Below are 16240 nucleotides of genomic sequence, written 5' to 3'. Positions count from 1 at the left end.
GACTAATCTCATAGCAATCTACAGCCAAACAATCAAGGATATATATACATTTGATACTTACAATCCTTATTAATTACATTAATCCACAAAACACATCTATACGCTTCTCTATCTCTTTCTCTCTTTCTCTCTTTCTCTCTTTCTCTCTTTCTCTCTTTCTCTCTTTCTCTCTTTTCTCTTTCTCTCTTTCTCTCTTTCTCTCCTCCTCTCACCCTCCCTTGTATCCTACCCCTCCTCTATCCCCACCTTCCTTCATTTACACCGCCTCCTTCTTAGCCTCAATAGGTTCCCCTGTAATATGCTCTATTTGTGCCTTCGGCACTCCCAATCTGTACAGGAATATCCTCTTCTGCTCTAATGTAACACCTGGCTCAAACTTAAAGTGGTCCATAGACACAGACGCATAGTTCAGCGTCAGCCGAGTCGGGAACGTGTTTGGATATGGCCAAGGCACTTGCTCCTTCTGTGCGGCTGCTGGATCCTTCATGGCATCCTTGCGTGTCGGAGCAAAACGTGTGTCTTCGACTGTGAAGAACGTGTTGAAGTTGGCAGTCCAGGTGCAGAACTAGAAGGGAAAATATCAGTAGTCGTATTTTATTTTTAAAAAAAAAAGGAGGGAAATAATAGAAAGAATACATAAACAATGAATGCATAAAGATAATGTTAAAAAAACAACATCATCAAAATTAATATAAAATTTAATTTAAATATAATTATTTAATTCACTTTTAAAAAAAAATTAATTCCTCAAACCGGCTCAATTGTAGTCTGAGTCTTTCTATGCGTGACAATCACGAGATTGCTTGGCGACGGGATAGGAATCGTGGGTGGTTTCAGATTGAACAGCGGCTCACCATCTGGTCCCTTTGGAATGACAGGTGTGGGAATTCTCTCTACTGTGGTTGCAACAACAGGCTCCTCCTTCATCTCTTTCTTCGGCTCTGGCTTGGCTGCTTTCCCTCCTTTCTTCTTCTTCTTCTTCTTGTTGTCGCTGTCTTCATCGCTATCCTCTTCCTCTTCCTCATCCTCGTCTTCATCATCATCATCATCGTCATCGTCGTCATCGCTATCATCGTCGTCACTGTCGTCATCATCGCTATCATCATCACTGTCATCATCGCTATCGTCCTTCTTCTTCTTTCCTTTCTTAGCCGGTTTCTTCGCTGCTTTCTTCTTCGGCTTCGCTTTTGCTTTTGCTTTTGCCTTAGCTTTTGCTTTGGTCTTTGCCTTTCCCTTCTTCTTCTTCTTATCGTCGCTGTCTTCATCACTTTCATCATCGCTATCATCATCGTCGTCGTCACTATCATCATCATCATCATCATCATCATCATCATCATCACTATCGTCGTCGTCATCATCATCGCTGTCATCATCATCACTATCATCGTCATCATCGCTATCGTCATCGCTATCATCCTTCTTCTTCCCTTTCTTCGCCGGCTTCTTTGCAGCCTTCTTGGCCTTCGGCTTGGCTTTTGGCTTTGCTTTTGCCTTTGGTTTGGGACTTGCTGGTACTTTTGGTGATACTGCAGGCAGCCCAGCCAACTGAGGGCGAGGAGGTGCACGGAAAGTCCAAGGCTGATCTGGCGTGCTGATTGTCAGCTGAATATTCGAAGAAAGAATATATATAGAAAAATTCATTGTATCAATTGATTGAATACATTTCCACATGCAATTGGAAAAATAATATTTTTTTTATTCGAAATTTAATATCAACAAAGCATCACACATAAAAAAAAATAAAAAATTCTTTTTCAAACTCTTAAACGAGATAATTCCCTTCTAAAGTTATCTAGTGATTGAGGGGTTGGTAATGTCACTTCAACCACCCAAGACCCACCATCCTTAAACTTATGCTCAGGCTCAAGAGCATCCGTCATTGCCATTGCGCAAGGGAAATAATGAACTTGAGTTAATGCTAAAAAAAAAAATTAAATACAAAAAATAATCAAAGTTAAAGCGCACAACAAATGACACATAATAAACCTTTCATTACAAGATGTGTCGGTGATCCTTTTTGGATAACCTCATCAATAAATACAGTGAAGCGTTGTTTCTGCTTTTCATTCAACTAAACAACCATTATTGCTCAATCAATAAAAATAGAAACCTCATTTAACACAGGCTCATTTTCCCATTTCTCTTTTAATTCAGTCTGAACTTTTGTCAGCCTTCTAGGTTCAAGAATAGCAACCATTAATTCGAGTGAAGTTAAAATTGCTTTTTTTTGAAATAATAATTGTGGATCAATATGGCAAAACACAATCGTGAATAAAGATGACATACTATTTCTGCTATCTTGTTCAAATTCTGAAGACCAAAGGATTTGACGCAGTTGATTGAAGATAATCATATGCTTTGAGAAACTAAACATATTAAGAACAAATTGCATAAATTAAACAGCAATTAGCATTTGCATTATTAATTATGTTATTAAAAACCGTGGGAAATCAATATCCGAGCTGTCCTTATCAGGATTTTCATAGGATGTCTTCACTTCTTGCATAAGGCGACGTCCATTGAATGTAGGCAAACGAGGTGCCTGCTTGACCGATTCATCTTCGCCTTTACCGTTTTTAACTATTTTATCTTTGCTACTGCTTTTGTCAGAAGAGCTCCCGCACCCCATTGAAATAGTATAAAATGATGGGTTTGATGAAAATGTTGATCTTAATATTTATAAAAATGCATGGAAGGCGGTATAGATAAAATGAAATGAATAAAACAAGTGATATACATATAAAAAGCAAGATAAAAATCTAAGATCATATGTTTGAAATGCATATGATGGTACATACGATCAATAAATCACATGAAAATTCATAAATATAAACTTCAAAAAGCAGATATCAATCAATAACGTGTTGTAAAAAAAAGTATAAAGAAGACGATATAATAAATTACAACCAAAATACATACAAAAAAATAAATATTAAAAATAAAAAAAAATTTTTTTTTAAAAATAGAATAAAAGAAAATTTTCAAATCAATGGACAGCAACTCCAATGCCCAAAATTTTGAGCATTTTCTCGAATAAGCTGCGATCCTGAAGTGAAGCATTGTCCGAATCCAGAAACTGGGCATACGACTTCGGCACGCTCATGTTGTGGAGCGAAACTTCCTTCTCCAGCTCAGACTCTGGTGCTTTCCCCACAAGGAGCGAAGTGAGTTCTCTGTCTGTATGCACCACGTGATCTGTCAGCCAGGCGATGTATTCCTGTGTGAGCTGCTGTGTGTGCGTGCTGTTCAGCTCTTTCTTCTGCCTCAGCGTCGCCCCAATGGATATCACTGACGCCTGCACTTTCTTCAGAAACTGGGCGTGCGAACGGTCGTGGATTCGGCGGTGCTTTTTCGGAACGGAATATTTCTGCATCAGATGCTCTTCATCTTTCAGTGCTGAAAACGTCGTCTTCACAAGAAATGATAGAGACAGCAGCACAATCTTCGCTTTTTCCCTCGCTTTCTTCATCGCCCCTTCGTTCCCTTCTGCACCTCCTATACCAATCTCATCTAACCCAGCTGACGACGACGAAGAAGAAGAAGAAGAGGAAGAAGAAGATGATGATGACGACGAAGAAGAAGAACCAAATGCCCCAGCGCCTGCAGCATAACCCCCGTGGCTGTCGTCAAAGCTCGCCTGCCTCACCAGCTCTGCCAGCTTCTTCACATCCTCATCCTCACTCTCCATCAGCTCCTCCAGCTGCTCCCTAATGTTGATCTGCGGGTCAATGCTCGAGCACACCACAGCCAGAAACAGCAGAATCTGCTGGTGCTCTTTGTCAAAGCGGTGGCAGTCACATGAATACTCCTCTTTCCACCTCGCTGCTCCCATCCCTGTCCGCTCTGCCAGATCAGACGAAGGGTCCAGCTCACTCATCTTGGCTGAGTTGTTCGCCACCATAAACAAAAGATTCCTCGTTGGAAACAGACAGCAGCAAAAGCCCACAAAGCCAAATATAAACGCCAGCACAAAAAAGGCGATAAGCAGCGACGTGTACATGTTGATCTGCTCCTTCTGCTCTGTCTTGATTGAGTCTCTGAACAGCGTCAAACCCGATCTTAGGTCATACAGTGTGAGTGCATTTATCATCTGCAGGCAAGGCGTGTTCAGCTTGATGTCGTTGTCTGGATCCTGCGTCTTGATCACAATCAACACATTGTTCACATATATGTTCATCAGCGCCTCCAGCCCCGTGAACCGCCCCACGTTGTCAAATAGCCGCTCTTTGTTCTTGCACACCTCTGGGTCTGGATCCAAGCAGTCTGTCTCTCCATACATCAGCTGAATCCCCTGTGTCCCTTCCTTCAGTGTCCGCTCCACCGTCAGCGCATCCACCGCCTCGTCGTGTGTGAATGCCGCCTCGCCAAAGTCCGACCCCATCGTCGCCCTCACATGCAGCGCATTCAGAAACTCAAACAGAGCAGCTATCAGCTTCTGCTGCTCGTAGCTGTCATTATGCAAGTGAGTTAAGTTCGACCAGACGGGGTTTGTAGAGTACTCACAGTTCACATTGTCCACATTGGCTGGCAGAGGCGGGAAAATCGACGTGCCGGCATTTGTCACCAGCACTGTGAGCTCACAGAGGATGGCTGTTCTGTAGCCGTTGATGAAGATGCTGTTTGTGTAGCGCATCACAGTCGTCAAAGATATCACAACTAGAACGGTAAAGACAACATTGAAGAAGCCAATGGCTGAGAGCCCGCCATACACACGGAAGTAGAAGGAGCCAGGAATGAACGAGGACATCTTGTTCACTGCCTCTTGCAGCTCAAACCGACTTTCTTCGTCCTGCTGCTGCTCCAACAGCCGCTCCTCTTCCATCATCCTGCTCTCCTTCCCGCTCCCTTCTTTATCCCCCGCAAGTGTTTTCTTCAGATCCAACTCAAATGCATTCTCCGCCCCTTCTCCATTCTTTCCTTCTTCTCCCCCTCCATTTGCATTGCAAGTGTCACTATTATTACCACTCCCTCCTCCTCCTCCTCCAATAGCAGCAGCAGCAGATGCAGCATTAATCGAACCCCCATTCGCACTCTGCTTCATCCCCATCTGCCCATTGTACTGCGGTGCCTGCCCATGCCCTGCCCCTTGATTTATCGGCCCCATCCCAATCTGGTCAAATATCCCTGTGTGTGGCTCCCCTTTCACATCAAGCCCTGCCCGTGGCGACAGGCCACCAAACAGAAGCGCGCTGTGCGGCGACATCGGCATCAGCATGCTGTTGATCGACGATGCTGTGCCAAACAGGAAGGGACTCCCGATCCCAAGGCCGGCTCCTCCTCCTCCTCCTGCACCTCCTCCTCCAATACCATTCACTCCTCCAATGTTGCCTGCATTTCCCATCCCTCCCATCCCTCCACTGCCCATCTGCATCTGCATCTGCATTGGCGTCTGCATCGTCATCGGCATAGCTGGTTCCTCCACCTGTGTCAATGGATTCATCTGCCCTGCCAACCCCATCTGCCCCATCTGTCCTGTCTGCATCATCATGCTCGGCATTGCTGGTGGCATCATCCCCAGCGGCCACGTCCCATCCAGCTCACCTCCTCTTGCCGATGGAGCTAGCCCTGATGCACTTTGTGAGGCTGATATAGAAGAACCATTGGCTTTTAAGTGATCATCGTCTGCTGTTGGGGTGCTTCGAGATGAGAGAATTGAGTCTCCTTTGAGTCCTGTGTCGCGTGCTGAGCTTGTGTTGGAGGAGTTTGAGATACTTATATCTGTACCTCTGTTGCTGTTTCCATTGCAATTTCCATTTCCATTGCTATTGCTATTGTTATTGTTATTGTTCCTATTGCTTCCATTCTTCATCGATTCTCCCACCACCCCATCTGATCCTTCTACTCCATCAGCATCCTTCTCTATCTCCCCCTCAGAATTGCTCTCTCCTTGCAGCTTGTTCGTCCCACTGGCTGTGATTGTGCTCGACTGCATCGTGCCAAACGTCACCGCCTCGTCGTCTTCGTCCCTGTCTGCCTCATCCAGCCGCTGCTTCAGCTTCAGAATCTGACTCTTCGGCGCACTGCACAAATGGAAGAATACGGCCCTCCGCTCTTTCTTCAGCTTTCTCAATGTCACAGTGTACTGTGCAATAGTCACAGCTATCGGCACCACAATAGAGAACACCCCAACAATCACCAGGGCAATTGACAAGTCCTGCGTCTCCTTCTCTGCTGTGTTGGCATACTCTATCGCCATCCGCTTCATCCCTTCCAGCCCAATCACTGGCGCGTTCGCCCAGATGTAGAAGATCCACGTGGAGAACGAGGAACTCGGATCAAAGTTGTTCACGATATCGTCATCGATGTTGCTGAAGCTGTTGATCAGATCGATCATATTCACCCGTGATGTCCAACCATATATGAACTCCTCCACTCCGCTGTCGCTCACATTGTACTCCAGCATCACCTGCTGGATGTACTCATGCTCCAAATAGCTGAACGATAGGTCTGTCTTCGTTGCCCCATACACTTCATCCAACAATGTCCCCATCGACAGCGACTGCGACTGTATCTTCGCAGAAATCCACTCCAAAGAAGGCAGAAACTTCACCCCGTCTGAAACAACGCTCGCATTTCCCAAGTCGATCTTGAGGCGGAGGGTGTAATACATCGTGTAGAGATAGCTGCCCATGAAGTTGTTGAGCAGAGTGGTGCAGCTGTCAATGCAGTTGACATAATGCAAGATGTCCTGAAATCCTTGTGCCACCAGCACAAAACAGACAACCAGACATGCAATCACTGCAACCATCGAAACTGCCAGCAATGGAACAAACAAAGGAAGAAGTTTCTTCTTGTCCTCAATCACATCAAACTTGCTGTCTTTCCCTTTGCCTCCTCCTCCCCTCGCTCTCCCTCTCCCTCTCCTCTTCGCCTTCTGCTTCCTGCTCTTCTGCAGCACACTGTCCACCCCCATCGAACTCCCAGCAAACGACGAGCGCTTGCTGTATCTGCTCTCCCCAGCCATCGACTCCATCTCAGTCGTGTTCCCTGTCTGCATCGTAATCGAGTCCTCCTCCAACAGATTCGCCTCTGTAAACAGCATCGTCGCTGTATCGTCGTCTCGATAGATGTCTCGCAGCAGACTGCCCAGCTCCCTCAGCACCTGTGTTGACTGCGGATACTGCTTCAGCAGCTCAGACAGCGTCTTCCTTGACAATTCTTCATTCACAATGGCCTTGTCCAGAAATGTCATGATACGCTCCATGTCACTGTGCTCCTTTGATAACAGCAGATATGCCTGTTGCAGATACGCTTTGCTCACCTCGTGTGCATGCTGCGCCTTCGCAAACTCCAACCGGAACGTAACCCCCAATGAATTCTGCATACTTCCACTGCCTCCACCCCCACTTCCTCCTCCTCCTCCACTTCTTGATGATTTCCTCTCCATGTCGTGAAGCAGTGCAAAGATGAGCCAGCGCTCAATCACATTCGGAATGCACTGTCTTGCCGTCCTCAGCGCCTCCCCCGTCTTCGTCTGGCTGCGTGTGAAGGAGAGGTGAAAAAGAGCAGTGGCAATCCACAAGTCAGAAGAAATGCCGAACTTGCTGTGGCCAATAGACAAGAGCGACTCGGCCAGTGAAATGCACTCGGGGCGCTTGCGGAGCTGTCTGTCAGAAAGAAAGCGGATAGCATTGATAATCTCTCCTGAGGAGGTGTATTTTGGTAGGCGGCGAGAGGGGAGAGGAGGGGCTGGTTTGGATGAAGAGGAAGAGGAAGAGAAAGAAGAGGAAGAAGAAGATGATGATGATGAATTTGAATTGGATATAGTCGAATGTGGCGCTGTTCCGTGTGGCGTGACCAGAGGAACAGCTGGTGTGAGTGCAGAAGAGGATGTGACAGCAGCCATCGGCTGTTGAACACCAGAGGAAATATTATTGTTATTATTGTTGTTGTTGTTGTTGTTTGAGTGCTTTCCATTCTGTTCAGAGGATGAAGAGGAAATGGAAGAGCTTAGATGCGGTTGATGAGAAGAGGAAGAGGAAGAAGAGGAAGAGGAAGAAGAGGAAGAATTCGAAGAAGAAGAAGAATGACTTGTTTGGTTTTGTGTGTTTGTGAAAGAAAGGTGCGAAGAAGGGAAGAGAGAAACAAGAGAGGCAGACGATGGCTGATATGGCATGCTCTTGGCAGACTGTTGAGAGGCTGTTTTGGAAGGAGAATTGATAGGATCCAAAATGGACTTGGGTGTTGATGATGATGATGAAGCATCAGAAGAAGAAGTTGAAGAAGTAGAAGAAGAAGATGATGATGATGATGATGATGATAGCGATAACGGTGATGCTGGCTTTGGTGGCTGGATGGTTGGTGCAATGGTTGGAGTTCCTTCTTCAGTGCGGCTGCTGGTCATTCCATCAGATGAGTGTGGCGCGCTGTGATTGGACACAGAAATAAGAGGCATTTTTTGTTGGTTAGAGGAAGCAGCTGAAGAAGAAGCAGAAGTTGAAGAAGAAGAAGTAACAGGAAGAGAAAGAGAAAGAGGAGGAGGTTCATTTACATTCACATTCACATTCACATTGGCATTTGTGATGATGTTTGCATTTGCGTCTTGTGGTGTGTAAGCATATGATAGCACTTTCATCTGCTCTGCCTTTCGCATCAGGGGAATCCCTTCATTCCTCCTCATCGCCCACGACTTCTTCGCCATTTTGTACGCGATCCAGAAGAACAGCACGGAGAAAATAATTACTCCGAAGGCGCACCCTTCCCAGAAGAGCACAGTCTTCCAGGTGGCTGCAGTGTCTGCGACTTCGCAGATGATGCCCATGATGAACATCCAACAGGCCACAGCCCAGCCGCTGCTCCAGAGGGCGTTGCCGAGTGGGTGGAAGTACGGCTGGATGAAGCAGGCATACAGGAGAAGGAGGAAGGAGCAGCTGGCACTGTGGAAGGGTGGGAGGAAGGGAAGGAGGGGGTGGTTGGAAGATAATTTGTGTGTATGTGTATGTGTATGTATGTGTGTGTGTGTGTGTGAATGTATTGTATATATGAGTATTATAAAGATAAAGATTAAGATAAATGTAAAGAAAAGTGGAAAAAAATTTATGAAAGACAAATATACAAATGCAAGACGATGGAGAGGAAAAAAATAAAAGTTTCAAAATTCATCAAATATTTCATAAATTCAAATATCTGCACTTATGAATAAAGTGAAAAAATGACACATTAAATATAAAACGTGCAAAAGTATTCAAAGAGGTATTATTAAACTCATGAATGTCCAATTTTCTCAAAAATTAATTGATGGTTTTTGCCCATTTCGTTATTTAAAAAAAAAGGTTTTCTTAAACAAACCCAACAACAGGAACAATTATTGGAGATCCATGTAACAATGGTGTAATAATCGTAAATGCAGTCGTAACAACAAGCATGAAGGTTTGATATAACCCTGTCTGGCAGCAGAAAATATCTCCATCTTTCATGTTGTATGTAAAAATAAATAAGCGAATAACAAATGCCATTACAAGATGTACAATAAGAAAAAGTATGGATAAAATCATCATCGGAAGACGCTCTGGACCGTTGCATGAAACTCCATAATTCGTTCCAGTTCCGTAGCAAAGTATATTTCCCACAAAAGTGTTGACAATTGGTAAATGAAATAAATAGACAAGCAAGCTTGAATATAAATTCAGAAATTGATAGACAAAGCGTAAATTTGCTTTTTCGCTTCGCCTAAAGATAGCTGCAATGATGAAAACAATAACTCCAACAAGAATCACAACAATGCAAATGCAGGTCATAACTAACACAAAGATGGAGCTACGCCAGCACACTGCAAAATTAAGATAACTTAATGAAAATGTTGAACAACACAAAAATAAAAAGTTACAAACTCAAAAAATTCAATGACTCCTGCCTTGAAATTATCAGATAATGGCCAAGGATTAAAATGAATTGTAAGGCCAACGCACTGTATAATTGTCATTATCAACCAAATAATCCAATAAATTCCTGGAAGGCGTGGCTCCTGGAGAAATGTTTTAATTATGCAAATTCAAGCTTATAAATAATAATTTCAAACCATGTGAATCGAATAAAGACATGAAAACAAACTAGAAAAGGATATAAAAAGGTAAAGTATAACTTTTAAAAAATGTTGTGAGCAAACAAGTTATCAAATCCATCAAATTTTACAACGGATAGCGTATTAGCGTTTGTCGATTCGGACGATATCGAACGTGTCACCGAGTGCTGTTCATCATCTTTTGATACCATGAAAAAAAGTTCAAAAATTATACAAATAAATTATGTGATCAATACTTTTTTGATAATAAAATATGTGAAATGCCAAACAAAAAAATAATAAGAAGAATCAAAATTGAAACAATAAACAAAAATAGCAAACACAAAACATCATAATGCATTTCGCAAAATGAATAAAAAAATAAAACTTTGTGATAAATTTTTATAATGATTAAAATCTTTCGAGAGTAATATGAAATAATTGAAGTTTGTGATGTGTAAGTTCTCATTTAATCAAAAGAGCTATACTTGCTTTTTCAAAAACCATTCTATCAATTCACGAAGTCCTTCACCGGTCTTTGCACTTGTTGATAATATGTGGTAAGCTACAATAAAAAATGTGTTTTTTAATTTTAATAAATAAATATTATCAAAAAGCTTATTTTTTTAAAAAAATCGAAATCAAAGAGAAACCTCTTCCTTTCATTGCTTCCCCAAACAGCGATGATACCAATTCTGGAAGTTGTGCTGCTCCTTCAATATCATTTTTGTTTCCAACAATGAGTAAAGGGCAATGATTAAGTTTGGGGTTGCTCAAAATGTGTTCGTGAAGAGTTTCTTTTGCTTCTTCAAGCCTTCCTGGATCGCTGAGATCAACAACAAAAACAATTAAATCAGTTTGCTCTTCAAATCTATTTAAAAAAATAAATTTATTTCATAATCTTTTGAAAAATGCTTTTACAAACGTTTTCCAATGAATCCTAAACTGCTTTCGACCTGAAAAATCTAAAACATTTACAGTAGTCTCCCCAAGTGTAATTGTTGCTGTCTCAATTCCAATGGTAGGAACTGATTCCATTTCTTCAGCAGCTGCTTCACCGAAATCTCGAGCAGTTGGATCGTTTGACTGCCCTGGAGTTGAATCTGTTGACACATGAGCAATATGGTTTTGAATTCGATTCAGAATGGTTGTTTTCCCAGCATTATCCAAGCCACAAAATAGAATGTATCGTTTCAAATCAACATCAGAACTTGTCGTACAACCCTATAAAAATAATGATATTCGTAAATATTTTAGTGTAAAAAATAAATGATATTGTAAAAGTATTTTTAATGTGAATTATTACGTTAAAAAGCCAAAAAAGTAAAAGTATCATACCATTTTGATCTTTTAAGTAAAATAATTTACTATTGGCCCACAATTGTTATTTTAAAGATTATTTCTCTAAACATGGATGCAAATCCACTTGCCAGACTTCAAAATATACCTCCTTTAACATTATTTTATTTGGTTGCGTGCGTTTGCACGACGATTGGAATAATTTGGGGAATGATTTCTCCACTTCAAATCGCATTTATACCATCTTTGATTTGGGAAAGGTTTCAGATATGGAGGCTCGTTACACCATTTTTTTATTTCGGAAAAGATGCATGGAGCCTTATAATGACACTTTTTAGCGTGTATGCTTTATTGCTAGATTATTAATTTGAAAATTTTACTCCGAATAATATTTGTTTTTGACTTTAAGATACATGTATATGAATGATTTAGAAGGAAATATGTTTCAAGGAAGAACTAAAAATTTTGTGTATCTTATTCTCACTTTCTGGGGAGCTATTTTAGTGTGCAGTCGCTTTCTTTTTAATTTTTAATGAGTTTTGTTGCGTTTGTTAAAGGTCATTTCTTCTCTTCTTTCTCCTTGGCACAGAGTGTATTTTCCTTCACACATATTCCTTTACTCGCTTTCTTATCTTGTTTCACGCCATCCAAAAAATGCGAATAGCCAAACTCTATTTTTTGGGATTATTCCAATACCAACTGTGATATTTCCTTATGTTATGATATTGGTACAAGTTCTATTTCAATCTATACACATTATAGAAGCATTAATCATCTTTATTGTGGGTCATACATTCTATTTCCTAATGTTTGTTGTTCCAAGTGCTCAATTTGGTGGACCAGATCTCCTTGCATTTATAAAGTTTGACAACATTTATTTTTTTAATATATTTGTGATGTCCATAATTATTAAATAAATAAATTTTACTTCTTCAAATGCATTGTTTCATTATTATTTAAAAGTCCTGATCCTCGCCCTCTTCCATTTAATCAAAGACCTGCTCAAAGAACTTGGGGAGATAGACTTCGCAATACGTTTGGAAATGGGCCATCGGAAGGCACATCTACAGGAAGAAGTAACAAGGATATCGAATGGGGTGAAGGAAGAAGATTGGAAGACTAAAATCTTCAATTTGATCCATTCGTTTTCAAAAGCATGTAAATGTTCAAATACTTTCATTATCATCGACCTGTTTCTGTTTTTTTCAATAATCGTTTCATTGAGCACTACATCTATTTTTCCTTTTTTTATAACTTTTCATTGTTCACACTTCGCCATTTTTTGAAATAACTTGCGTTACGGAACATCTGCACGTTTTTTCTTTTTTCGTTGATTTTCCCAAAATCCAGTCAACCGCTATTAGCCAGTGTCAAAATACGCACTTTGAAAACAACTATCCAACTCGGAATTCTGTTTGGAATGATGATGATGAGAGAGCTTAAATAATGAGATGTTTTTGAAGCGTGACGAAATAATCATGTAGCAATCCAACTGAGTGCTATATTTTTGTCTCCTAAAAATATGTAGAAACATGCGATAATAATTTTAAAAACGGATTTTTTTTATAAATTTCTATTTTGCAAACTCTTTTCCAAAATAATCTGCTTATTGAACCAATTTGATAAATTTTCACGGCAATTAACGAAGCGAACAGTACAGTTGCCCAAAGCATATATTTTGATCTATTTTTTTGATTCACTAAGAATAAATTTAAAAAGTTTCTTTGAGTTTCAAGAATATAAATGAAAATACTTTCTCTATGTGCCCTTGCCTTCACATGGATTATTTCTTGATTGTTAATAATCTCGTTGATGTCTGATATAAGGTTTTCTAATTGTTCTTCTTTTGTGTAATTTGAATGTTTTTCTAGTTCTTTAATATGTATAATGAATGGTAATTCTGAGATATATTTGAATAAGGCACACTATGATCAGTTTGACGGACTAACTGTCCAATTGACGACGAATAGCTAACAACCGTTGAAGTGAAATGAGAATTGATTGTAAATCGAAAACAATAATCTCCATCCATCTGGGCTTGAATTGTAAAATGTTCGTCTTTTCCTTCAACGAATAATATAGGATTTCCTGTTGGATCCAATATCTGTTTATCATTAATCATTGATCAAAACAAAATAAACCACCAGAAATATGTATATAATGATTAATCATACAGAAACATCAACCGATCCCGTTCTTCCTTTAACAACGATAAAATTTACAGAAATTACATCCCCTTTTCTTGCAAATTCATAAAATACTGCAGGGTCTTTTTCTCCCATCTCGAATAAAAAGCTTTTAACTCCTAAAAGCAATAATAAAAATAATTGATTTGTCAACATTTTTATAATGGATCAATAAGATCGAAACATAAAAATTTTATCCAGGAATCCACCAAATGAAAAGTTTGTTTGAAATTTTAAAGTTCAAAGAAGGTAAATGTGAAATTTATTTATTGATGAAAAGAATTTACAACATGTAAATCCAATAAATACAAATAATTAAATCAAATATTTTTTGAACGAAATAAAAACACATTTGTTTCTGTTAAAAAAATAATAAAGAAAATATGATTAATATTTGATCTTTGAGAATGTGATAAAAACAATGAAAAATAAATATAATTCACTTCAAAAATATCGATAATAATATTTCAAAATAAAATTATTACACCATTTATTATTCAAATTTGGTAAACTAATTATTCAAAATTGGTCAATTAATTATTCAAAATTAATAAAATTGAGTATTTTTTATATTTTTTTGTGAAAAATTAGTTTTTGGCTGAATATCAGAAAATATAGAAAATATTATATTCACTCAATTTTCGAAATATAGATGAGAATTTGAACCCAGATTTTTATTATTTGTGAATAAACATGAAATTTTCTGATTTTTTAGAAAAAAAATCATCATCATAGAAATAGGATAATTGTTGAATTATTTCACCTCAAATCGATAAATAATGCATTATTCAACCAAGAAAAGTCGTTTGCATCAATGATACAAACTGAATACAAATATTTTTCAGAACTGAATAAATCCATGAATGCACTTTCAGAATTCTTTATTTGTTTTTTATTGTTTATCTGAATAAACTTTTATTTATGAAACTTTTCTTGGTTGAATTATACATTGTTTATCGATGTGAGGTGAAGTAATTCAACAATTATCCTATTTCTATGATGATGATTTTTTTTCTAAAAAATCAGAAAATTTCATGTTTATTCACAAATAATAAAAATCTGGGTTCAAATTCTCATCTATATTTCGAAAATTGAGTGAATATAATATTTTCTATATTTTCTGATATTCAGCCAAAAACTAATTTTTCACAAAAAAAAATATTTTTTAAAAAATACTCAATTTTATTAATTTTGAATAATTAATTGACCAATTTTGAATAATTAGTTTACCAAATTTGAATAATAAATGGTGTGATTGATCCTTTAATTACAAGTTTCATTAAAGCGATTAGAAATATGAACGTTATGTTTTATTTTTATTTCATTTGAAAACAAAACATTTGCAATATTTCTATTAGAATAACTCATGTGAACAAAGTTTGTTTAATCCCACAGATAAAAAAAATCTTTTTTTTTTAATCACACTTCATGAACATTTTAAGTGTGATTTAAATGCACAGCAAATTGAAAAATTGCTTTGATAGATTTTTCAAAAAAAGTCAATAATTTCATAAAGAAGTTCTCTTTCTATCAAACGCAATTTTGTTGTTAATCCTTATATTTTCTTTTCTTTTTCTTTTCCATTCATTCCAGCCATCATTTCTCAAAGATTTCCTAACAGAAAAAAAAAATCAGTTTTGGAGGAAAGTGTGAGTTGAAAAATGATCAACTATTTGATGAATAAATAGTAATATTTTTGTATTTTTTGTGTTATTCATAAAACGAATTCACTTTTTTGCATTTTGTGTTTTATATTTTTTAATAAATATGGGGGAAAATACGAACTTTCATGCTTTTTCTACACAAAGGACAAAATAAAAGTTTCACTCATAACTTTTGAAAACCCTCTCAGATTACAAAATTAATTGGATTTTTATAATTGCGAACAGGCTTCAACGATATGACAACATTATGTATTGTGACACCACAAATATTACAATAAGAAAAAAATAATTGCTTGTATTTTATGATCAAAAAAAGACAATAAAAAGTACATTCTTTTTCAATGAAAAAGCTTTAAGTGACAAATTTTCCCCCAAATTCTTGTAATACTTCTTCACTTTCTTTTCTTTCTTTCTTTTCTTTTCTTTTTTCAAATCTTTTTCTTATCTTTTTCTTTTTCTTCTTCTTTTTTTTTAAATGCGAAAAATTTGCATCGTATTTGCTATCCATTTAATATAGACTTTTCAAATTCGAAACAATAACAAAATTATAATAAAAAATTTTCACATGTGGGTAATTCTTTTTGAAAAATTGCAAATGTTTAATTTTCAAATAAATCAAAAATTTCATATTTTGCTCAAATTTCTGTTTCAGCTCACAAATCTCCTCAAGAATGTTTGAAATAGCATTATCAATGAATAGATTTGATTGAAGTGAAGTTTGATATTAGTTAACAGAAATTTGTGCAAAAAATGAAATTTTTGATTTATTTGAAAATTAAACATTTGCGACTTTTCAAAAAGAATTACCCATGTTGAAATATTTTGATTCAATCATAAACAATAACTGCTATGAAATAACAAAACTTTGGTGATTATTATTGAAATCATATCTTTTTTCTGGGTGCTTATTTTTCAAAGATAGTTACACCGAAAATTATTCAAAATGAGAAATTTTGCATTCAGAAATATAAAATATGCATTCAAAATAATAATTTTGCGAACAAAATGAGAACTTTTGCGTTCAAAATAGAAATTTTGCAAACAAATTAATGAATTTTTCAAACGAAATAATAATTTTTGAATTCGAAATA

At 37.8% G+C, this 16240-nt stretch overlaps 6 protein-coding genes across 6 annotated transcripts; 1 reads left to right on the top strand and 5 right to left on the bottom strand.

Moving 5' to 3' along the window:
• Positions 1–147: 147 nt before the first annotated feature.
• On the bottom strand, positions 148–2769 carry MONOS_11975 (uncharacterized protein; the record flags this gene model as incomplete). Its single annotated transcript, XM_067864552.1, has 8 exons — positions 148–565; positions 754–1602; positions 1761–1918; positions 1987–2071; positions 2111–2220; positions 2287–2366; positions 2442–2669; positions 2738–2769. The coding sequence occupies 8 exons, from the start codon at positions 2767–2769 to the stop codon at positions 257–259; spliced, it is 1851 nt and encodes a 616-aa protein (XP_067723891.1). The 3' UTR covers positions 148–256.
• A 217-nt stretch (positions 2770–2986) lies between these two features.
• Positions 2987–8641, bottom strand: MONOS_11976 (uncharacterized protein; the record flags this gene model as incomplete). The annotated part of the gene is made up of 1 exon (XM_067864553.1): positions 2987–8641. The coding sequence occupies one exon, from the start codon at positions 8639–8641 to the stop codon at positions 2987–2989; it is 5655 nt and encodes a 1884-aa protein (XP_067723890.1).
• Positions 8642–8679: 38 nt separating this feature from the next.
• Positions 8680–10021, bottom strand: MONOS_11977 (uncharacterized protein; the record flags this gene model as incomplete). Its single annotated transcript, XM_067864554.1, has 4 exons — positions 8680–8830; positions 9289–9786; positions 9831–9907; positions 10019–10021. 4 exons carry the CDS (start codon positions 10019–10021, stop codon positions 8680–8682), a joined length of 729 nt encoding a protein of 242 aa, XP_067723889.1.
• A 221-nt stretch (positions 10022–10242) lies between these two features.
• MONOS_11978 (ArlL2, unspecified Arf-like protein 2) lies at positions 10243–11341 on the bottom strand (the record flags this gene model as incomplete). Its single annotated transcript, XM_067864555.1, has 4 exons — positions 10243–10565; positions 10654–10871; positions 10926–11224; positions 11339–11341. The coding sequence occupies 4 exons, from the start codon at positions 11339–11341 to the stop codon at positions 10483–10485; spliced, it is 603 nt and encodes a 200-aa protein (XP_067723888.1). The 3' UTR covers positions 10243–10482.
• A 69-nt stretch (positions 11342–11410) lies between these two features.
• MONOS_11979 (putative Serine/threonine-protein kinase TAO1) lies at positions 11411–12762 on the top strand (the record flags this gene model as incomplete). The annotated part of the gene is made up of 4 exons (XM_067864556.1): positions 11411–11640; positions 11709–11802; positions 11857–12161; positions 12263–12762. 4 exons carry the CDS (start codon positions 11411–11413, stop codon positions 12420–12422), a joined length of 789 nt encoding a protein of 262 aa, XP_067723887.1. The 3' UTR covers positions 12423–12762.
• A 36-nt stretch (positions 12763–12798) lies between these two features.
• On the bottom strand, positions 12799–13581 carry MONOS_11980 (putative emp24/gp25L/p24 family/GOLD; the record flags this gene model as incomplete). The annotated part of the gene is made up of 5 exons (XM_067864558.1): positions 12799–12813; positions 12886–12998; positions 13053–13172; positions 13226–13403; positions 13474–13581. The coding sequence occupies 5 exons, from the start codon at positions 13579–13581 to the stop codon at positions 12799–12801; spliced, it is 534 nt and encodes a 177-aa protein (XP_067723886.1).
• Positions 13582–16240: the final 2659 nt, after the last annotated feature.

The sequence above is a fragment of the Monocercomonoides exilis genome (assembly GCF_001643675.1).
Source record: "Monocercomonoides exilis strain PA203 chromosome Unknown scaffold35-1074681, whole genome shotgun sequence".
Taxonomy (NCBI): Eukaryota; Preaxostyla; order Oxymonadida; family Polymastigidae; genus Monocercomonoides; species Monocercomonoides exilis.
Note: the sequence above shows the minus strand (reverse complement) of the source record. Positions and strands in the feature narration are given on the sequence as shown.